The 24252-nt window shown below is 39.8% G+C and overlaps 1 protein-coding gene and 2 long non-coding RNA genes across 3 annotated transcripts; all 3 read right to left on the bottom strand.

Moving 5' to 3' along the window:
* Positions 1–582: 582 nt before the first annotated feature.
* Positions 583–2618, bottom strand: LOC307048415. The gene is made up of 2 exons (XR_013810704.1): positions 2480–2618; positions 583–1233 (listed from the first exon to the last, which is right to left on the bottom strand). It is a non-coding gene; the product is annotated as an uncharacterized lncRNA (long non-coding RNA).
* Positions 2619–7545: 4927 nt separating this feature from the next.
* On the bottom strand, positions 7546–8984 carry LOC307048309 (uncharacterized protein). The gene is made up of 2 exons (XM_079697358.1): positions 8960–8984; positions 7546–8181 (listed from the first exon to the last, which is right to left on the bottom strand). The coding sequence occupies exon 2, from the start codon at positions 8168–8170 to the stop codon at positions 7955–7957; it is 216 nt and encodes a 71-aa protein (XP_079553484.1). The 5' UTR covers positions 8171–8181; positions 8960–8984; the 3' UTR covers positions 7546–7954.
* A 5536-nt stretch (positions 8985–14520) lies between these two features.
* Positions 14521–15970, bottom strand: LOC307049122. The gene is made up of 2 exons (XR_013810733.1): positions 15941–15970; positions 14521–15171 (listed from the first exon to the last, which is right to left on the bottom strand). It is a non-coding gene; the product is annotated as an uncharacterized lncRNA (long non-coding RNA).
* Positions 15971–24252: the final 8282 nt, after the last annotated feature.

Raw genomic sequence — 24252 nt, 5'->3', positions numbered from 1 at the left:
TTCAGAACTATTATAATTTTATACAGAGTATCCCAATAATTTCCCAAACTGGTTATTTTGTGGTGTCCGATTAAAAATTCGTTTAAATTGGAAAAGAAAATGAACACAGAATATGAACGATTAATAGAGTTTAAGAATCTCCTTGCTTGCTCTACTAGTTATGTCTCAGCCACACCCCTGCTGGAGCACCTGGGTGTGGTGGTGACGGTGATGGTGACAGGGACAATGGAGATCGGCCACCTCTCAAATACCAATTAGGTGCTCGGCATTGTGCCACCTGAATGACACACATTCATGTAATTTTTATGCCTAAGCAAGTTGTCGCTGTTAATGTGATTTTCCCCACAGTTTATTAAAGGTTTCGAAATCCCAAGAAGGTAAATAATTTGTTCCTCAAACCAATCAAGCAATAATTAGGAAAATAACCTCGATTTGAAACTGTATAGAAATAATTTTTGATACGACTCAAAATTCAGATAACAGTGGCTCTGAGCGCCTGAAACTCAGGATCAAGGAAGGATAGAAATCAGGCAAAATTCTGATATGATATTGCTACAAGCAGGATTTCAAAGAAAGAAGAAGTTTTCCCATCACACAAAAGGAATGTATTTTATTCAGGAAGTGGAGGATAAGTAACAATTGCTCAGTTGGTAGATAACCATGCCCAGGGGAACGACCAACACAGAAGACAGCAAGAGAATCCTCAGAGGGTGTCCAGGAGGAAGGCTGCTGCTCTTCCTTCTGACGCTCTGTGACGCTTTCTTGGGCACCTCCCAGATGGAAGCAGTACAGCACCCTCAGATAAGAAAGCTCTGTCTGTCAGGAAGCACCACAAGCATACTGAGGCTGAAGGGTGGAGAAGCTTCTTCCGTATCCATGATGGGCTTGGAAGACAAGATGAAGGTGGAGCTCTGGAACTAGTTGAGCCTATTGTCCTTATCCTTTCCAGATGCAGATAAAAGGTTAAGCTCTTACCTACTCTTGGGTGGGCACTTCTGCTAACAATGATGAGCAGGTGCCCCAGGAGGGCATTTCTGCTTGCACTGCTGAGGCAGGCATGGGTCAGGGCACTTTATAGGTGGGCAAGGGTCTGGACACTTGCAAGGTGGGCAAGGGCATAGACACTTGCAAGGTGGGCAAGGGTCACAACACTTAGGTGGGCACACTGGTGGTGGCTGGCAGGGCTGCTTGCACTGCTGATGTTGAGAAGACATCTTTCTGGAGTCTTAATATCTGAAAGAAAATATAAGACTGTGTTCACAACAAGGAATTCCTATAGAGAAAAGAGCAGAATCTTGCGGAATAACAACAGATAGTATCTCACCAATCTCTAAGTATGTGCTTTCATCTCTTTTATACCTGTTAATGAATTTCTGACGTCTGTCTTGCTCTTCAGAAAATCGTTATATCAACTCAGAGAAAAGCTTTTCTTTTCTCATACAACTTTTCTAAAGAAAATATCTTTGTTTTAAAGAAACATGCGATGTTTTCTCTTTTGGTTTATTTCTTTCGTTCTTTCTTTCTTTTGTTCTTTCTTATGAAAATGACATCTTCAGAAAAGGTCACCACAAGTTACAAAACCCTGGGCAAGCTCACAAGAAATTTCTATCACCATTTTCTCTCATGAGGTCCTGACAGTATGATTTATGTACAGAACAAAGGACAATCAGCATGAATGGTACGGTCTCACACCTTCTAAGATAAATGCCTCTGAAATCACAGCAAAGGTCCAAGAGAAAGACACAGAAAAAGGTAAATACTTTTTTCTTTCTCCCTCTATGGAAAAATTTCCTGATAATTTCTTTTTCAATAGAGGAATTCAAACTAGGTATCAGAAATCTAGTAAATACAATACAACATTGTACCCAGATTCCACGGTCCCATCCACTAAGTAGCATTATACCCTCTGATCATAACTTTGGACCCATCAAACTTGCTGTCTCCAGCATAAAATCAACATTCGTGTGTCCAAGAACAAAGTTGAACTGAAGAATCAGACTCACCAGTTTCTCCAAAGTCAATCGGAACTCGTGTAGCAGGAGGATAGCCGTCGTGGAGCAGAGGCCCTTTTTATTGGCGCTTACTGCCCCACCCAAGGGGAAGTGGAGCCACCAAAATTGGCCTGGTAAAATCATTTCCCAGACCAAATGCAAATCCACCCACAACTGGCTTGGCAGTGACTCTGAAAAAACGAAACATCCTGTTCCAGGATCTCCTCACTGGATTAGGTTCTCATGACTCACAGAGTCCCTGCCGTAGCTCTCAGTTTCAGTGGATTAAGGCAGGGGAAGCACTTGGAGCATTCTCTAACTTGTAGTCAGAAGGTCCCTTTCTTGACTGGGGAGGATGACCCTTTTCTATCTTTCACCATCCTTGACTTCTAAAACTGCCTGCCTAGTTACACTTGATCTGGTGGCAATTTTGTTGTACATAATGGTTTGAGAAGAGTCTGGCTACCTGGTGACACATGTCTCCTTACCTCAAGTCTTTCTTACAGTTCATTTCCCCTTGATTCATCGCTTGCTACACAAAATCTCCTTTCGTCTTCAAATGTGGATTGAGGGAAATTTGCAGATCATCTCTTATGATTTCCTATTGTGACACTTGGAAACGTGTAGTAAAGTGCTGACCACTACGGTCCTCCTTTCACTGTTTGCTCCTTCAAATAAACAATATCCAGCAGTCAGATTCCTGTGAACTTTATAAATCTGTTTTACTTCCTGTCACAAGGAATTCACCAGGCATGTAGCATCCCCTGACATAAGTCAGAGGAGCGGGCAGCTCAGACCCGTGTCTTACACCAGAAATAAAGCTTTTTGCTCATACCACCCATAGGGATATAACACATGCTCCGATCTAAATTCTCCCAACTGACCTCCTTGGATGTCTTCAATTTTTGGAGAAACTACAGGGGATTGTTCAAATTTTCTGGCTTCTTGTCGCATTGAAATCATTGGGAAACCCAATCTATTATGTAATGCTATTCACGCAACTAATTTTGTATGTATTTAATACTTATGATTTATTTAAACACAGGTTGTTTCACATCCAATCTAGGGATAAATTCAAGAGAAAGTTGAAATCACTTTATTCAAAATGCAGTCACTGAAGTTCATTGCCATTCAGATACAACTTCTTAATCATTAATAATAATTTTGTTATATTTCAAACCTAGTTTTTGCATTTTCCATTTTGGTCACGGTGGAGCATGTGTCAAATAAACCTATTTCCTGCTCTACTTTCTTCACACAATTTGTCAATGTGCTGGAAGGAAGGTTTGATGGTTAATTTATGGGTCAGATTCACTGGTACAGGTCCCCAGTTATCTGGTAAAACATTATTCTTTGTGTTTCTGTAAGGATGATTTTGGATGAGAGTATTATGTTAATCAGTAGCCTGAGTTAAGTCGATTGCCCTCTATAAAGTGGGAAATTCTCATCCAATCCAATGACGGCCTGAATAGACCAATTCCTACACTGCCTCAGGTAAAGGATATTCCCCTGTTAGATGGATTTCCAGCAGAAGTTCTGCTCTGCAGACTTTGCGTGTTCCAGACATTTTAAGTTCTCTGTGTGTGTCCTGGTCCCTGTTTCTGTAACATATTTCTGTATGTATATATTTACACACATGTTGTAATACATAATTTGAATGTTCCATCTGTCAGTTCATGTGCATCATTAACTATGGCCATTTAAAATAAACATTTCTAAAGTCATTAGCATGTGAATTTAAAGACAAACAAATTAATGTAATATGACACATGGGGTGTGGAATTATGACAAATGTAATGAGCTTTTTGCAAATAACTGAAGTTCAGGAATCCATGCCTTAGCACGTCTTCCAAAGATTTCATTTTTGCCTTTTCAGTGTTTAGCTGTCAACAGTTTTTCTACAGTTCCTCCCTTCTATCCTGGACACGAACACTACATTTTTCTATGCTGTCCCCTTGGGGACTGAAGAGTCCTGTGATGCGTCATGGTTGATGAAGTCCCCTGTCTGGTTTCGGAATAGATTTGCAAATGTCGCTTCATGATACTGTTTAATGTGGGAAAACGTGGGTAATGGAATCAGGATATCCCATCCCACCCGAGACGAACTCTTGCCTAGACCGCTGTCGTGTGCTCAAAATTCCTTAATCAGGAAAAGAATCTCTTGTATTCCATAATTAAACACCAGGTTTCAATTGTGTGAAATCAAAACTAGATATAAGATTCCAGTAAAGACACACAGCATCACATACAAATGATTCAGAGTGACGTTGGGAAGGGAGAGATAATCAAAGCACTAAAGGTCTGAAATTGAGATGAAATGTGAACTTAGGGCACATCTGATATATTTGCTTTGTTCCAGTCATTCCAACAATGTTTTAGGTCTTTGAAGACAGTAATTTGAAAAAAAGTTTCACTGTTTATTTTCTGTCTTCTTCTTCACGTTCCAAAACCCTCAACCTTTCATATTATGTTCAGTCCAATATCTACCCCTTAACCATCCAATATGGTACTTTGTCATATCACCCATGCATTTAGTAATAGTCATTTCATATATTTCATAATACTTCCTGCAGTCAGAAGAAGGAACTGGCCTAGTAATATGCCTTGGCCAAATAATCAGGAAGCTTCTTAGGAATGGGGTTTCATAATGGGACAGCAGGAAGGAGAAGGGAATGAGGAGGAGAGGAACAGAAAGAGGAGACACTTGAAACCTGTGAAAGAGTCATCAGCTAGGCATGTGCCAGAAGGCCAAGACGTAAACTTTCTTTGCAGCACAGCCACATCTTCACTGGCTACTATATATTTTTTAAATAATGTGATACATTGTTATAAAAATGAAGGTATATCATTTCATGTATAATGGGGAAAACATAAAGCTGTTAAAAAATAAGCATGTCTATTAAATGGCCAGAACTAATCACTGCTTATACTTTGCTGTATTTAGTGTTACGAGTTTTCAAGTTTCATAAACCCACACACATGCATACATGTCTATCAGGCTACTGATTTGTGATTATCTATTTTAATATAGATATCTCCAGGCATACGTTGCACTCTTTGTGCTGCATTACATTTATCCCGAAAGTTCTTGTATGTTTCCTTTTCATTTCCGTTCATCTAAAGTTATTTTCTATTTATTTTTTATTTCTTCTTTGCACCACTGTTTATTTCGGAATGTGTTGCCAAACTAACAGATGTCACAGTAACAGAGAATAGAATGATGGTCAGCAGGATCTGAGGCGTCGGGAAAAAGTGGAGATGTTGAGTGAAGGGTACAAGCCTACAATCACACAATGAATGGGTTCTCAGAGTTTACAGTACAGCATGGTGATCTAGCTAGTAACACTCAGTTGTGTACTTGAATCTTCCTGAGAAATTAGACCATAAGCATTCTAATCACACACACACGCACACAGAGAGACATAAAAACATTGCATTGTTACTGATGAAGTGATTAATGTGCTAAGTGACCGATGTTGGTAATCACTGCATAAAGTACACATATGTCAAATCATCACATTACACACCATATATATATATAATTTCATTTGTCAATTATACCTCAATAAATACGGAGGGACAGCATGAAGGAATAACCATCATACAACAGAGTAACAATATATGAGCGTCTCTGTGTTCATTCTCCTCCCTGGCGCTCTTAGGATCTGATAGTATTCTCTGAGAGAGCTTCCTTAACGATTATTCTCTGGGCTCCTTGGACACGTCTCAGACTGGATATTACCATTTAGTCACCTGTAATGACCATATCTGATTTTGTAGCATGGAAACTAGGGAAATGTGGGTGGAAAGTCGTTAGTAATCTTGAAAATCATTCTTTTTCGTTTTGGTACATAGTTTATTTGTTCTCAATTCTCTCAAAAACTTATCAGGCACCTGATATAACTTCAGCCCTCCAATCCTTTCTATGTCCTACGGATCTCAGTAAGGTCTTCTGTAGAAGTAATTTTCTGGCCTGATTAAATGACTGCCTTTCCCCCTAACATAATACAGCTACCATGAGGCTCCCTGGCACACAGTTGGAAAGATGACAACTTCTGTCTCTTTTTTCTGTTGTAACAGTCAAATGAAATTGGACTTCTAGTTGAAAACCACTTCTTCTCATTTCTTACTCTTTAGGCCTTACAAGCAGTGAGTTTTCTAATTCAATAAGGTTTTGAGTTTCTCGGCTGTATTGTTTTTCTTTTCAATCTTTACATTTCTGGCCTGTCAACCAGAAAGTTTTCCTGAACATACGTCTACTGAAATACCCTGGGCAAATCAACAAATGACCAACCGTTGGTCTGCCTCTAAAGATACCATGGACAACCATTACTGCAAACATTTTTCCATTGAATAACATGTAGAATCGCATTTACGGCTTCCAATATCAGATTCCTTTCCAACCACCTCCAGACACATTAGCCAATGCCACAATTTTAAGGTTTTCTACGGGCGCATCCCACCTCATAGAACTAATTTCTATGTCAGGTCAAATAACAGTAGCTACAGTAGAGAGAACTCCCAAATATCAGTGTTGATTTTTCACTCAGGTCATAGTCTGATGAGCATTGAACACTAACATGGGCATCTGCTTGCTTCTACAGTTCCAGCATCTTTGACTCCTTTACTTCTAACCACAAGAAGTAATATGCTTAATGAACACATCCCTTTTCACAGCTTACTGGGCCAGTAAGCTGAGCACTTGGAAAACAAGCTGCATAGCAACAGTCATTTAGTAAATCAAGATAAACATTGGAATCCCCAGTGTATCTCAAAGGTGGGGTCCAAATAATCAAGAATATAATTTCCGAGGTGAAAAAAAATATAATAAGACCCTGAGGCTGTTGAGTTTTGCAGTAAGAACAGCACGTTGTACCCATGGAGAGCAGGTAGCGCTTTGTCTGGTAAGGTCCCTTAAAATTCCCTTTCTTTTGTACTACCCATGTTTTCAGAACTATTATAATTTTATACACAGTATCCCAATAATTTCCCAAACTGGTTATTTTGTGGAGTCCGATTAAAAATTCAGTCAAATTGGAAAAGAAAAGAACACAGAATATGAACGAGTAATAGAGTTTAAGAATCTCCTTGCTTGCTCTACTAGTTATGTCTCAGCCACTCCCCTGCTGGAGCACCTGGGTGTGGTGGTGACGGTAGTGGTTGTGGGGACGGTGATGGTGACAGGGACAATGGAGATCGGCCACCTCTCAAATGCCAATTATGTGCTCGGAATTGTGCCACCTGAATGATACACATTCATGTAATTTTTATGCCTAAGCAAGTTGGCGCTGTTAATGTGATTTTCCCCACAGTTTATTAAAGGTTTCGAAATCCCAAGAAGGTAAATAATTTGTTCCTCAAACCAATCAAGCAATAATTAGGAAAATAACCTCGATTTGAAACAGTATAGAAATAATTTTTGATACGACTCAAAACTCAGATAACAGTGACTCTGAGAGCCTGAAACTCAGGATCAAAGAAGGATAGAAATCAGGCAAAATTATGATATGATATTGCTAAAAGAAGGTTTTCAAAGAAAGAAGAAGTTCTCCCATCACACAAAAGGATTGTATTTTATTCAGAAAGTGGAGGATAAGTAACAATTGCTCAGCTGGTAGATACCCATGCCCAGGGGAACGACCAACACAGAAGACAGCAAGAGAATCCTCAGAGGACGCCCAGGAGGAAGGCTGCTGATCTTCCTTCTGATGCTCTGTGATGCTTTCCTGGGCACCTCCCAGATGGAAGCAGTACAGCACCCTCAGATAAGAAAGCTCTGTCTGTCAGGAAGCACCACACGCATACTGAGGCTGAGGGGTGGAGAAGCTTCTTCCGTATCCATGATAGGCTTGGAAGACAAGATGAAGGTGGAGCTCTGGAACTAGTTGAGCCTATTGTCCTTATCCTTTCCAGATGCAGATAAAAGGTCAAGCTCTTACCTACTCTTGGGTGGGCACTTTCTGCTAACAATGATGTGCAGGTGCCCCAGGAGGGCATTTCTGCTTGCACTGCTGAGGCAGGCATGGGTCAGGGCACTTTATAGGTGGGCAAGGGTCTGGACACTTGCAAGGTGGGCAAGGGCATGGACACTTGCAAGGTGGGCAAGGGTCACAACACTTAGGTGGGCACACTGGTGGTGGCTGGCAGGGCTGCTTGCACTGCTGATGTTGAGAAGACATCTTTGTGGAGTCTTAATATGTGAAAGAAAATATAAGACTGTGTTTACAACAAGGAATTCCTATAGAGAAAAGAGCAGAATCTTGCAGAATAACAACAGATACTATCTCATCAGTATCTAAGTATGTGCTTTAATCTCTTTTATACCTTTTAATGAATTTCTGACTTCTCTCTTGCTCTTCAGAAAATCGTTATATCAACTCAGAGAAAAGCTTTTCTTTTCTCATACAACTTTTCTAAAGAAAATATCTTTGTTTTAAAGAAACATGCGATGTTTTCTCTTTTGGTTTATTTCTTTCGTTCTTTCTTTCTTTTGTTCTTTCTTATGAAAATGACATCTTCAGAAAAAGTCACTGCAAGTTACAAAACCCTGGGCAAGCTCACAAGAAATTTCTATCACCATTTTCTCTCATGAGGTCCTGACAGTATGATTTATGTACAGAACAAAGGACAATCAGAATGAATGGAAGAGTCTCACACCTTCTAAGATAAATGCCTCTGAAATCACAGCAGAGGTCCAAGAGAAAGACATAGAAAAATGTAAATACTTTTTTCTTTCTCCCTTTATGGAAAAATTTCCTGATAATTTCTTTTTCAATAGAGGATTTCAAACTAGGTATCAGAAATCTAGTAAATACAATACAACATTGTACCCAGATTCCACGGTCCCATCCACTATGTAGCATTATACCCTCTGATCATAACTTTGGACCCATCGAACTTGCTGTCTCCAGCATAATCTCAACATTCAGGTGTCCAAGAACAAAGTTGAACTGAAGAATCAGACTCACCAGTTTCTCCAAAGTCAATCGGAACTCGTGTAGCAGGAGGATAGCTGTCGTGGAGCAGAGGCCCTTTTTATTGGCGCTTACTGCCCCACCCAGGGGGAAGCGGAGCTACCAAAATTGTCCTGGTCCAATCATTTCCCAAACCAAATGCAAATCCACCCATAACTGGCTTGGCAGTGACTCTGAAAAAAGAAACATCCTGTTCCATGATCTCCTCACTGGATTAGGTTCTCATGACTCACAGAGTCCCTGCCGTAGCTCTCAGTTTCAGTGGATTAAGGCAGGGGAAGCACTAGGAGCATTCTGTAACTTGTAGTCAGAAGGTCCCTTTCTTGACTGGGGAGGATGAGCCTTTTCTATCTTTCACCATCCTTGACTTCTAAAACTGCCTGCCTAATTACACTTGATCTGGTGGCAATTTTGTTGTACATAATGGTTTGAGAAGAGTCTGGCTACCTGGTGACACCTGTCTCCTTACCTCAAGTCTTTCTTACAGTTCATTTCCCCTTGATTCACCGCTTGCTACACAAAGTCTCCTTTCGTCTTCAAATGTGGATTGAGGGAAATTTGCAGATCATCTCTTATGATTTCCTATCATGACACTTGGAAACGTGTAGTAAAGTGCTGACCACTACGGTCCTCCTTTCACTGTTTGCTCCTTCAAATAAACAACATCCAGCAGTCAGATTCCTATGAACTTTATAAATCTGTTTTACTTCCTGTCACAAGGAATTCACCAGGCATGTAGAATCCCCTGACCTTAGTCAGATGAGCGGGCAGCTCAGACCCGTGTCTTACAACAGAAATGAAGCTTTTTGCTCATACCACCCAAAGGGATATAACACATGCTCCAATCTAAATTCTCCCAACTGACCTCCTAGGATGTCTTCAATTTTTGGAGAAATCACAGGGGATTCTTCAAATTTTCTGGCTTCTTGTCGCTTTGAAATCATTGGGAAACCCAATCTATTATGCAATGTTATTCATGCAATTAATTTTGTATGTATTTAATACTTATGAATTATTTAAACACACGTTGTTTCACATCCAATCTACGGGTAAATTCAAGAGAAAGTTGTAATCACTTTATTCAAAATGCAGTCACTGAAGTTCATTGCCATTCATATACAACTCCTTAATCATTAATAATAATATTGTTATATTTCAAACCTAGTTTTTGCATTTTCCATTTTGGTCACGGTGGAGCATGTGTCAAATAAACCTATTTCCTGCTCTACTTTCTTCACACAATTCGTCAATGTGCTGGAAGGAAGGTTTGATGGTTAATTTATGGGTCAGATTCACTGGTACCGGTCCCCAGTTATCTGGTAAAACATTATTCTTTGTGTTTCTGTAAGGATGATTTTGGATGAGAGTATTATGTTAATCAGTAGCCTGAGTTAAGTCGATTGCCCTCTATAAAGTGGGAAGTTCTCATCCAATCCACTGACGGCCTGAATAGAACAATTACTACGCTGCCTCAGGTAAAGGATATTCCCCTGTTACTTGGACTTCCAGCAGAAGTTCTGCTCTGCAGACTTTGCGTGTTCCAGACATTTTAAGTTCTCTGTGTCTGTCCTGCTCCCTGTTTCTGTAACATATTTCTGTATGTATATATTTACATACATGTTGTAATACATAATTTGAATGTTCCGTCTGTCAGTTCATGTGCATCATTAGCTGTGGCAATTTAAAATAAACATTTCTAAAGTCATTAGCATGTGAAGTTAAAGACAAACAAATTAATGTAATATGACACATGGGGTGTGGAATTATGACAAATATAATGAGTTTTTTGCAAATAACTGAAGTTCAGGAACCAATGCCTTAGCACGTCTTCCAAAGATTTCATTTTTGCCTTTTCAGTTTTTAGCTGTCAACAGTTTTTCTACATTTCCCCCCTTCTATCCCGGACATGAAACCTACTTTTTTCTATGCTGTCCCCTTCGGGACTGAAGAGTCCTGTGATTGGTCATGGTTGATGAAGTCCACTGTCTGGTTTAGGAATAGATTTGCAAATGTCACTTCATGATACTGTTTAATGTGGGAAAACTTGGGTAATGGAATCAGGATATCCCATCTCACCCGAGACGAACTCTTCCCTAGACCGCTGTCGTGTGCTCAAAATTCCTTTATCAGGAAAAGAATCTCTTGTATTCCATAAGTAAACACCAGGTTTCAATTGTGTGAAATCAAAACTAGTTATAAGATACCAGTTAAGACACACAGCATCACATACCAATGACTCAGAGTGACGTTGGGAAGGGAGAGATAATCAAAGCACTAAAGGTCTGAAATCGGGATGAAATATGAACTTAGGGCACATCTGATATACTTGCTTTGTTCCACTCATTCCAACAATGTTTTAGGTCTTTGAAGACAGTAATTTGAAAAAAAGTTTCACTGTTTATTTTCTGTCTTCTTCTTCACGTTCCAAAACCCTCAACCTGCCATATTATGTTCAGTGACAATATCTACCACTTTACCATCCAATATGGTACTTTCACATATCGACTATGCATTTAGTAATAGTCATTTCATATATTTCATAATACTTCCTGAAGTCAGAAGAAAGAACTGGCCTAGTAATATGCCTTGGCCAAATAATCAGGAAGCTTCTTAGGAATGGGGTTTCATAATGGGATAGCAGGAAGGAGAAGGGAATGAGGAGGAGAGGAACAGAAAGAGGAGACACTTGAAACCTGTGAAGGAGTCATCAGCTAGGCATGTGCCAGAAGGCCAAGACGTAAACTTTCTTTGCGGCTCAGCCACATCTTCACTGGCTATTATATATTTTTTAAATAGTGTGACACATTGTTATAAAAATGAAGGTATATCATTTCATGTATAACGGGGAAAACATAAAGCTGTTAAAAAATAAGCATGTCTATTAAATGGCCAGAAATAATCACTGCTTATACTTTGCTGTATTTAGTGTTACGAGTTTTCAAGTTTCATAAACCCACACACATGCATACATGTCTATCAGGCTACTGATTTCTGATTATCTATTTTAATATAGATATCTCCAGGCATACGTTGCACTCTTTGTGCTGCATTACATTTATCCCGAAAGTTCTTGTATGTTTCCTTTTCATTTCCGTTCATCTAAAGTTATTTTCTATTTATTTTTTATTTCTTCTTCGCACCATTGTTTATTTAGGAATGTGTTACCAAACTAACAGATGTCACAGTAACAGAGAATAGAATGCTGGTCAGCGGGATCTGAGGTGTCGGGCAAAAGTGGAGATGTTGGGTGAAGGGTACAAGACTACAATCACACAATGAATGAGTTCTCAGAGTCTACAGTACAGCATGGTGATCTGGCTAATAAAACTCAGCTGTGTACTTGAATCTTCCTGAGAAATTAGACCATAAGCATTCTAATCACACACAAACACACACACACTCACACACACACACACACCCACAGAGACAGAAACACATTGCATAGTTACTGATGAAGTGATTAATGTGCTAAGTGACCGATGTTGGTAATCACTGCATAAAGTACACATATGTCAAATCATTACATTACACACCGTATATATGTATAATTTCATTTGTCAATTATACCTCAATAAACACGGAGGGACAGCATGAAGGAATAACCATCATACAACAGAGTAACAATATATGAGCATCTCTGTGTTCCTTCTCCTCCCTGGCTCTCTTAGGATCTGATAGTATTCTCAGAGAGCGCTTCCTTATCGATTATTCTCTGGGGTCCTTGGACCCGTCTCAGAGTGGATATTACTGTTTAGTCACTTGTAATGACAATATCTGATTTCGTAGCGTGGAAACTAGGAAAATTTGGGCGGAAAGTCGTTAGTAATCTTGAAAATCATTCTTTTTCGTTTTGGTACATAGTTTATTTGTTCTCAATTCTCTCAAAAACTTATCAGGCACCTGATATAACTTCAGCCCTCCAATCCTTTCTATGTCCTACGGATCTCAGTAAGGTCTTCTGTAGAAGTAATTTTCTGGCCTGATTAAATGACTGCCTTTCCCCCTAACATAATACAGCTACCATGAGGCTCCCTGGCACACAGTTGGAAAGATGACAACTTCTGTCTCTTTTCTCTGTAGTAACAGTCAAATGAAATTGGATTTCTGGTTGAAAACCACTTCTAATCTCATTTCTTACTCTTTAGGCCTTACAAGCAGTGAGTTTTCTAATTCAATAAGGTTTTGAGTTTCTCGGCTGTATTGTTTTTCTTTTCAATCTTTACATTTCTGGCCTGTCAACCAGAAAGATTTCCTGATCATACGTCTAATGAAATACCCTGGGCAAATCAACAAATGACCAACCGTTGGTCTGCCTCTAAAGATACCATGGACAACCATTACTGCAAACATTTTGCCATTGAATAACATGTAGAATCGCATTTATGGCTTCCAATATTAGATTGCTTTCCAACCACCTCCAGACACATAAGCCAATGCCACAATTTTAAGATTAGCTACGGGCGCATACCACCACAAAGAACTAATTTCTATGTCAGGTCAAATAACAGTAGCTACAGTAGAGACAACTCCCAAATATCAGTGTTGAGTTTTCACTTAGGTCATAGTCTGATGAGCGTTGCACAGTAACATGGGCATCTGTTTGCTTCTGCAGTTCCAGCATCTTTGACTCCTTTACTTCTAACCACAAGAAGTGATATGCTTAATGAACACATCCCTTTTCACAGCTTACTGGGCCAGTAAGCTGAGCACTTGGAAAACAAGCTGCATAGCAACAGTCATTTAGTAAATCAAGATAAACATTGGAATCCCCAGTGTATCTCAAAGGTGGGGTCAAAATAATCAAGAATATAATTTCCGCGGTGAAAATAAATATAATAAGACCCTGAGGCTGTTGAGTTTTGCATTAAGAAGAGCACGTTGTACCCATGGAGAGCAGGTAGCGCTTTGTCTGGTAAGGTCCCTTAAAATTCCCTTTCTTTTGTACTACCCATGTTTTCAGAACTATTATAATTTTATACAGAGTATCCCAATAATTTCCCAAATTGCTTATTTTGTGGTGTCCGATTAAAAATTCGGTTAAATTGGAAAAGAAAAAGAACACAGAATATGAACGAGTAATAGAGTTTAAGAATCTCCTTGCTTGCTCTACTAGTTATGTCTCAGAAACACCCCTGCTGGAGCACCTGGGTGTGGTGGTGACGGTGGTGGTTGTGGTGACGGTGATGGTGACAGGGACAATGGAGATAAGCCACCTCTCAAATGCCAGTTATGGGCTCGGCATTGTGCCACCTGAATGACACACATTCATGTAATTTTTATGCCTAAGCAAGTTGTCGCTGTTAATGTGATTTTCCCCACAGTTTATTAAAGGTTTTGAAATCCCAAGAAGGTAAACAATTTGTTCCTCAAACCAATCAAGCAATAATTAGGAAAGTAACCTCGATTTGAAACTGTATAGAAATAATTTTTGATACGACTCAAAATTCAGATAACAGTGACTCTGAGAGCCTGAAACTCAGGATCAAAGAAGGATAGAAATCAGGCAAAATTATGATATGATATTGCTAAAAGCAGGTTTTCAAAGAAAGAAGAAGTTTTCCCATCACACAAAAGGATTGTATTTTATTCAGGAAGTGGAGGATAAGTAACAATTGCTCAGCTGGTAGATACCCATGCCCAGGGGAATGACCAACACAGAAGACAGCAAGAGAATCCTCAGAGGACGCCCAGGAGGAAGGCTGCTGCTCTTCCTTTTGATGCTCTGTGATGCTTTCCTGGGCACCTCCCAGATGGAAGCAGTACAGCAGCCTCAGGTAAGGAAGCTCTGCCTGTCAGGAAGCACCACACGCATACTGAGGCTGAAGGGTGGAGAAGCTTCTTCCATATCCATGATAGGCTTGGAAGACAAGATGAAGGTGGAGCTCTGGAACTAGTTGAGCCTATTGTCCTTATCCTTTCCAGATGCAGATAAAAGGTCAAGCTCTTACCTACTCTTGGGTGGGCACTTCTGCTAACAATGATGAGCAGGTGCCCCAGGAGGGCATTTCTGCTTGCACTGCTGAGGCAGGCATGGGTCAGGGCACTTTATAGGTGGGCAAGGGTCTGGACACTTGCAAGGTGGGCAAGGGCGTGGACACTTGCAAGGTGGGCAAGGGTCACAACACTTAGGTGGGCACACTGGTGGTGGCTGGCAGGGCTGCTTGCACTGCTGATGTTGAGAAGACATCTTTCTGGAGTCTTAATATCTGAAAGAAAATATAAGACTGTGTTCACAACAAGGAATTCCTATAGAGAAAAGAGCAGAATCTTGTGGAATAACAACAGATAGTATCTCACCAATCTCTAAGTATGTGCTTTCATCTCTTTTATACCTTTTAATGAATTTCTGACTTCTCTCTCGCTCTTCTCAAAATCGTTATATCAACTCAGAGAAAAGCTTTTCTTTTCTCATACAACTTTTCTAAAGAAAATATCTTTGTTTTAAAGAAACATGCGATGTTTTCTCTTTTGGTTTATTTCTTTCGTTCTTTCTTTCTTTTTTTCTTTCTTATGAAAATGACATCTTTAGAAAAGGTCACCACAAGTTACAATACCCTGGGCAAGCTCACAAGAAATTTCTATCACCATTTTCTCTCATGAGGTCCTGACAGTATGACTTATGTACAGAACAAAGGACAATCAGCATGAATGGAACGGTCTCACACCTTCTAAGATAAATGCCTCTGAAATCACAGCAGAGGTCCAAGAGAAAGACATAGAAAAAGGTAAATACTTTTTTCTTTCTCCCTTCATGGAAAAATTTCCTGATAATTTCTTTTTCAATAGAGGAATTCAAACTAGGTATCAGAAATCTAGTAAATACAATACAACATTGTACCCAGATTCCACGGCCCATCCACTAAGTAGCATTATACCCTCTGATCATAACTTTGGACCCATCGAACTTGCTGTCTCCAGCATAATCTCAACATTCAGGTGTCCAAGAACAAAGTTGAACTGAAGAATCAGACTCACCAGTTTCTCCAAAGTCAATCGGAACTCGTGTAGCAGGAGGATAGCCGTCGTGGAGCAGAGGCCCTTTTTATTGGCGCTTACTGCCCCACCCAGGGGGAAGCGGAGCTACCAAAATTGGCCTGGTCCAATCACTTCCCAAACCAAATGCAAATCCACCCATAACTGACTTGGCAGTGACTCTGAAAAAAAGAAACATCCTGTTCCAGGATCTCCTCACTGGATTAGGTTCTCATGACTCACAGAGTCCCTGCCGTAGCTCTCAGTTTCAGTGGATTAAGGCAGGGGAAGCACTTGGAGCATTCTCTAACTTATAGTCAGTATGTCCCTTTCTTGACTGGGGAGGATGACCCTTTTCTATCTTTCACCATCCTTGACTTCTAAAACTGCCTGCCTAGTTACACTTGATCTGGTGGCAATTTTGTTGTACATAATGGTTTGAGAAGAGTCTGGCTACCTGGTGACACATGTCTCCTTACCTCAAGTCTTTCTTACAATTCATTTCCCCTTGATTCATCGCTTGCTAAACAAAGTCTCCTTTCGTCTTCAAATGTGGATTGAGGGAAATTTGCAGGTCATCTCTTATGATTTCCTACTGTGACACTTGGAAACGTGTAGTAAAGTGCTGACCACTACGGTCCTCCTTTCACTGTTTGCTCCTTCAAATAAACAACATCCAGCAGTCAGATTCCTGTGAACTTTATAAATCTGTTTTACTTCCTGTCACAAGGAATTCACCAGGCATGTAGCATCCCCTGACATAAGTCAGAGGAGCGGGCAGCTCAGACCCAAGTCTTACAACAGAAATGAAGCTTTTTGCTCATACCTCGCAAAGGGACATAACACATGCTCCAATCTAATTTCTCCCAACTGACCTCCTTGGATGTCTTCAATTTTTGAAGAAATCGCAGAGGATTGTTCAAATTTTCTGGCTTCTTGTTGCTTTGAAATTATTGGGAAACCCAATCTATTATGTAATGCTATTCACGCAACTAATTTTGTATGTATTTAATACTTATGATTTATTTAAACACAGGTTGTTTCACATCCAATCTAGGGATAAATTCAAGAGAAAGTTGAAATCACTTTATTCAAAATGCAGTCACTGAAGTTCATTGCCATTCAGATACAACTTCTTAATCATTAATAATAATTTTGTTATATTTCAAACCTAGTTTTTGCATTTTCCATTTTGGTCACGGTGGAGCATGTGTCAAATAAACCTATTTCCTGCTCTACTTTCTTCACACAATTTGTCAATGTGCTGGAAGGAAGGTTTGATGGTTAATTTATGGGTCAGATTCACTGGTACAGGTCCCCAGTTATCTGGTAAAACATTATTCTTTGGGTTTTTGTAAGGATGATTTTGGATGAGAGTATTATGTTAATCAGTAGCCTGAGTTAAGTCGATTGCCCTCTATAAAGTGGGAAATTCTCATCCAATCCACTGACGGCCTGAATAGAACAATTCCTACGCTGCCTCAGGTAAAGGGTATTCCCCTGTTAGATGGACTTCCAGCAGAAGTTCTGCTCTGCAGACTTTGCGTGTTCCAGACATTTTAAGTTCTCTGTGTGTGTCCTGGTCCCTGTTTCTGTAACATATTTCTGTATGTATATATTTACACACATGTTGTAATACATAATTTGAATGTTCCATCTGTCAGTTCATGTGCATCATTAACTATGGCCATTTAAAATAAACATTTTTAAAGTTATTAGCATGTGAATTTAAAGACAAACAAATTAATGTAATATGACACATGGGGTGTGGAATTATGACAAATATAATGAGCTTTTTGCAAATAACTGAAGTTCAGGAACCAATGCCTTAGCACGTCTTCCAAAGATTTCATTTTTGCCTTTTCAGTTTGTAGCTGTCAACAGTTTTTCTACAGTTCCTCCCTTCTATCCTGGACACGAACACTACATTTTTCTATGCTGTCCCCTTGGGGACTGAAGAGTCCTGTGATGCGTCATGGTTGATGAAGTCCCCTGTCTGGTTTCGGAATAGATTTGCAAATGTCGCTTCATGATACTGTTTAATGTGGGAAAACGTGGGTAATGGAATCAGGATATCCCATCCCACCCGAGACGAACTCTTGCCTAGACCGCTGTCGTGTGCTCAAAATTCCTTAATCAGGAAAAGAATCTCTTGTATTCCATAATTAAACACCAGGTTTCAATTGTGTGAAATCAAAACTAGTTATAAGATACCAGTTAAGACACACAGCATCACATACAAATGATTCAGAGTGACGTTGGGAAGGGAGAGATAATCAAAGCACTAAAGGTCTGAAATTGGGATGAAATGTGAACTTAGGGCACATCTGATATATTTGCTTTGTTCCAGTCATTCCAACAATGTTTTAGGTCTTTGAAGACAGTAATTTGAAAAAAAGTTTCACTGTTTATTTTCTGTCTTCTTCTTCACGTTCCAAAACCCTCAACCTGCCATATTATGTTCAGTGCCAATATCTACCCCTTAACCGTCCAATATGGTACTTTGACGTATCGCCCATGCATTTAGTAATAGTCATTTCATATATTTCATAAAACTTCCTGCAGTCAGAAGAAGGAACTGGCCTAGTAATATGCCTTGGCCAAATAATCAGGAAGCTTCTTAGGAATGGGGTTTCATAATGGGACAGCAGGTAGGAGAAGGGAATGAGGAGGAGAGGAACAGAAAGAGACACTTGAAACCTGTGAAGGAGTCATCAGCTAGGCATGTGCCAGAAGGCCAAGACGTAAACTTTCTTTGCAGCTCAGCCACATCTTCACTGGCTACTATATATTTTTTAAATAATGTGATACATTGTTATAAAAATGAAGGTATATCATTTCATGTCTAATGGGGAAACATAAAGCTGTTAAAAAATAAGCATGTCTATTAAATGGCCAGAACTAATCACTGCTTATACTTTGCTGTATTTAGTGTTACGAGTTTTCAAGTTTCATAAACCCACACACATGCATACATGTCTATCAGGCTACTGATTTGTGATTATCTATTTTAATATAGATATCTCCAGGCATACGTTGCACTCTTTGTGCTGCATTACATTTATCCCGAAAGTTCTTGTATGTTTCCTTTTCATTCCCGTTCATCTAAAGTTATTTTCTATTTATTTTTTATTTCTTCTTTGCACCATTGTTTATTTAGGAATGTGTTGCCAAACTAACAGATGTCACAGTAAAGGAGAATAGAATGGTGGTCAGCAGGATCTGAGGCGTCGGGCAAAAGTGGAGATGTTGAGTGAAGGGTACAAGCCTACAATCACACAATGAATGGGTTCTCAGAGTCTACAGTACAGCATGGTGATCTAGCTAATAACACTCAGTTGTGTACTTGAATCTTCCTGAGAAATTAGACCATAAGCATTCTAATCACACACACACGCACACAGAGAGACATAAAAACATTGCATTGTTACTGATGAAGTGATTAATGTGCTAAGTGACCGATGTTGGTAATCACTGCATAAAGTACACATATGTCAAATCATCACATTACACACCGTATATATGTATAATTTCATTTGTCAATTATACCTCAATAAACACGGAGGGACAGCATGAAGGAATAACCATCATACAACAGAGTAACAATATATGAGCATCTCTGTGTTCCTTCTCCTCCCTGGCTCTCTTAGGATCTGATAGTATTCTCTGAGAGAGCTTCCTTATCGATTATTCTCTGGGGTCCTTGGACCCGTCTCAGAGTGGATATTACCATTTAGTCACCTGTACTGACCATATCTGATTTCGTAGCATGGAAACTAGGGAAATGTGGGTGGAAAGTCGTTAGTAATCTTGAAAATCATTCTTTTTCGTTTTGGTACATAGTTTATTTGTTCTCAATTCTCTCAAAAACTTATTAGGCACCTGATATAATTTCAGCCCTCCAATCCTTTCTATGTCCTACAGATCTCAGTAAGGTCTTCTGTAGAAGTAATTTTCTGGCCTGATTAAACGACTGCCTTTCCCCCTAACATAATACAGCTACCATGAGTCTCCCTGGCACACAGGTGGAAAGATGACAACTTCTGTCTCTTTTCTCTGTTGTAACAGTCAAATGAAATTGGACTTCTAGTTGAAAACCACTTCTAATCTCATTTCTTACTCTTTAGGCCTTACAAGCAGTGAGTTTTCTAATTCAATAAGGTTTTGAGTTTCTCGGCTGTATTGTTTTTCTTTTCAATCTTTACATTTCTGGCCTGTCAACCAGAAAGTTTTCCTGAACATACGTCTACTGAAATACCCTGGGCAAATCAACAAATGACCAACCGTTGGTCTGCCTCTAAAGATACCATGGACAACCATTACTGCAAACATTTTGCCGTTGAATAACATGTAAAATCGCATTTATGGCTTCCAATATAAGATTCCTTTCCAACCACCTCCAGACACATAAGCCAATGCCACAATTTTAAGATTTGCTACGGGCGCATCCCACCTCAAAGAACTAATTTCTATGTCAGGTCAAATAACAGTAGCTACAGTAGAGACAACTCCCAAATATCAGTGTTGATTTTTCACTCAGGTCATAGTCTGATGAGCGTTGAACAGTAACATGGGCATCTGTTTGCTTCTGCAGTTCCAGCATCTTTGACTCCTTTACTTCTAACCACAAGAAGAGATATGCTTAATGAACACATCGCTTTTCACAACTTACTGGGCCAGTAAGCTGAGTACTTGGAAAACAAGCTGCATAGCAACAGTCATTTAGTAAATCAAGATAAACATTGGAATCCCCAGTGTATCTCAAAGGTGGGGTCAAAATAATGAAGAATATAATTTCCGAGGTGAAAAAAAAATATAATAAGACACTGAGGCTGTTGAGTTTTGCAGTAAGAAGAGCACGTTGTACCCATGGAGAGCAGGTAGCGCTTTGTCTGGTAAGGTCCCTGAAAATTCCCTTTCTTTTGTACTACCCATGTTTTCAGAACTATTATAATTTTATACAGAGTATCCCAATAATTTCCCAAACTGGTTATTTTGTGGTGTCCGATTAAAAATTCGGTTAAATTGGAAAAGAAAAAGAACACAGAATATGAACGAGTAATAGAGTTTAAGAATCTCCTTGCTTGCTCTACTAGTTACGTCTCAGCCACTCCCCTGTTGGAGCACCTGGGTGTGGTGGTGACGGTGGTGGTTGTGGTGACAGTGATGGTGACAGGGCCAATGGAGATCAGCCACCTCTCAAATGCCAATTATGGGCTCGGCATTGTGCCACCTGAATGACACACATTCATGTAATTTTTATGCCTAAGCAAGTTGTCGCTGTTAATGTGATTTTCCCCACAGTTTATTAAAGGTTTTGAAATCCCAAGAAGGTAAACAATTTGTTCCTCAAACCAATCAAGCAATAATTAGGAAAGTAACCTCGATTTGAAACTGTATAGAAATAATTTTTGATACGACTCAAAATTCAGATAACAGTGACTCTGAGAGCCTGAAACTCAGGATCAAAGAAGGATAGAAATCAGGCAAAATTATGATGTGATATTGCTAAAAGCAGGTTTTCAAAGAAAGAAGAAGTTTTCCCATCACACAAAAGGATTGTATTTTATTCAGGAAGTGGAGGAAAAGTAACAATTGCTCAGCTGGTAGATACCCATGCCCAGGGGAACGACCAACACAGAAGACAGCAAGAGAATCCTCAGAGGACGCCCAGGAGGAAGGCTGCTGCTCTTCCTTTTGATGCTCTGTGATGCTTTCCTGGGCACCTCCCAGATGGAAGCAGTACAGCAGCCTCAGGTAAGAAAGCTCTGCCTGTCAGGAAGCACCACACGCATACTGAGGCTGAAGGGTGGAGAAGCTTCTTCCGTATCCATGATAGGCTTGGAAGACAAGATGAAGGTGGAGCTCTGGAACTAGTTGAGCCTATTGTCCTTATCCTTTCCAGATGCAGATAAAAGGTCAAGCTCTTACCTACTCTTGGGTGGGCACTTCTGCTAACAACGATGAGCAGGTGCCCCAGGAGGGCATTTCTGCTTGCACTGCTGAGGCAGGCATGGGTCAGGGCACTTTATAGGTGGGCAAGGGTCTGGACACTTGCAAGGTGGGCAAGGGCATGGACACTTGCAAGGTGGGCAAGGGTCACAACACTTAGGTGGGCACACTGGTGGTGGCTGGCAGGGCTGCTTGCACTGCTGATGTTGAGAAGACATCTTTCTGGAGTCTTAATATCTGAAAGAAAATATAAGACTGTGTTCACAACAAGGAATTCCTATAGAGAAAAGAGCAGAATCTTGTGGAATAACAACAGATAGTATCTCACCAATCTCTAAGTATGTGCTTTCATCTCTTTTATACCTTTTAATGAATTTCTGACTTCTCTCTCACTCTTCTCAAAATCGTTATATCAACTCAGAGAAAAGCTTTTCTTTTCTCATACAACTTTTCTAAAGAAAATATCTTTGTTTTAAAGAAACATGCGATGTTTTCTCTTTTGGTTTATTTCTTTCGTTCTTTCTTTCTTTTTTTCTTTCTTATGAAAATGACATCTTTAGAAAAGGTCACCACAAGTTACAATACCCTGGGCAAGCTCACAAGAAATTTCTATCACCATTTTCTCTCATGAGGTCCTGACAGTATGACTTATGTACAGAACAAAGGACAATCAGCATGAATGGAACGGTCTCACACCTTCTAAGATAAATGCCTCTGAAATCACAGCAGAGGTCCAAGAGAAAGACATAGAAAAAGGTAAATACATTTTTCTTTCTCCCTTCATGGAAAAATTTCCTGATAATTTCTTTTTCAATAGAGGAATTCAAACTAGGTATCAGAAATCTAGTAAATACAATACAACATTGTACCCAGGTTCCACGGCCCATCCACTAAGTAGCATTATACCCTCTGATCATAACTTTGGACCCATCGAACTTGCTGTCTCCAGCATAATCTCAACATTCAGGTGTCCAAGAACAAAGTTGAACTGAAGAATCAGACTCACCAGTTTCTCCAAAGTCAATCGGAACTCGTGTAGCAGGAGGGTAGCCGTCGTGGAGCAGAGGCCCTTTTTATTGGCGCTTACTGCCCCACCCAGGGGGAAGCGGAGCTACCAAAATTGGCCTGGTCCAATCACTTCCCAAACCAAATGCAAATCCACCCATAACTGGCTTGGCAGTGACTCTGAAAAAAAGAAACATCCTGTTCCAGGATCTCCTCACTGGATTAGGTTCTCATGACTCACAGAGTCCCTGCCGTAGCTCTCAGTTTCAGTGGATTAAGGCAGGGGAAGCACTTGGAGCATTCTCTAACTTATAGTCAGTATGTCCCTTTCTTGACTGGGGAGGATGACCCTTTTCTATCTTTCACCATCCTTGACTTCTAAAACTGCCTGCCTAGTTACACTTGATCTGGTGGCAATTTTGTTGTACATAATGGTTTGAGAAGAGTCTGGCTACCTGGTGACACATGTCTCCTTACCTCAAGTCTTTCTTACAATTCATTTCCCCTTGATTCATCGCTTGCTAAACAAAGTCTCCTTTCGTCTTCAAATGTGGATTGAGGGAAATTTGCAGGTCATCTCTTATGATTTCCTACTGTGACACTTGGAAACGTGTAGTAAAGTGCTGACCACTACGGTCCTCCTTTCACTGTTTGCTCCTTCAAATAAACAACATCCAGCAGTCAGATTCCTGTGAACTTTATAAATCTGTTTTACTTCCTGTCACAAGGAATTCACCAGGCATGTAGCATCCCCTGACATAAGTCAGAGGAGCGGGCAGCTCAGACCCAAGTCTTACAACAGAAATGAAGCTTTTTGCTCATACCTCGCAAAGGGACATAACACATGCTCCAATCTAATTTCTCCCAACTGACCTCCTTGGATGTCTTCAATTTTTGAAGAAATCGCAGAGGATTGTTCAAATTTTCTGGCTTCTTGTTGCTTTGAAATTATTGGGAAACCCAATCTATTATGTAATGCTATTCACGCAACTAATTTTGTATGTATTTAATACTTATGATTTAGTTAAACACAGGTTGTTTCACATCCAATCTAGGGATAAATTCAAGAGAAAGTTGAAATCACTTTATTCAAAATGCAGTCACTGAAGTTCATTGCCATTCAGATACAACTTCTTAATCATTAATAATAATTTTGTTATATTTCAAACCTAGTTTTTGCATTTTCCATTTTGGTCACGGTGGAGCATGTGTCAAATAAACCTATTTCCTGCTCTACTTTCTTCACACAATTTGTCAATGTGCTGGAAGGAAGGTTTGATGGTTAATTTATGGGTCAGATTCACTGGTACAGGTCCCCAGTTATCTGGTAAAACATTATTCTTTGTGTTTCTGTAAGG

Source organism: Hyperoodon ampullatus (genome assembly GCF_949752795.1).
Source record: "Hyperoodon ampullatus genome assembly, chromosome: 2".
Taxonomy (NCBI): domain Eukaryota; kingdom Metazoa; phylum Chordata; class Mammalia; order Artiodactyla; family Ziphiidae; genus Hyperoodon; species Hyperoodon ampullatus.
Note: the sequence above shows the minus strand (reverse complement) of the source record. Positions and strands in the feature narration are given on the sequence as shown.

Excerpts from the sequence above, each read along its gene's own strand:
- LOC307048309 (XM_079697358.1), bottom strand. The coding sequence starts at position 8,170 with ATGTCTTCTCAACATCAGCAGTGCAAGCAGCCCTGCCAGCCACCACCA.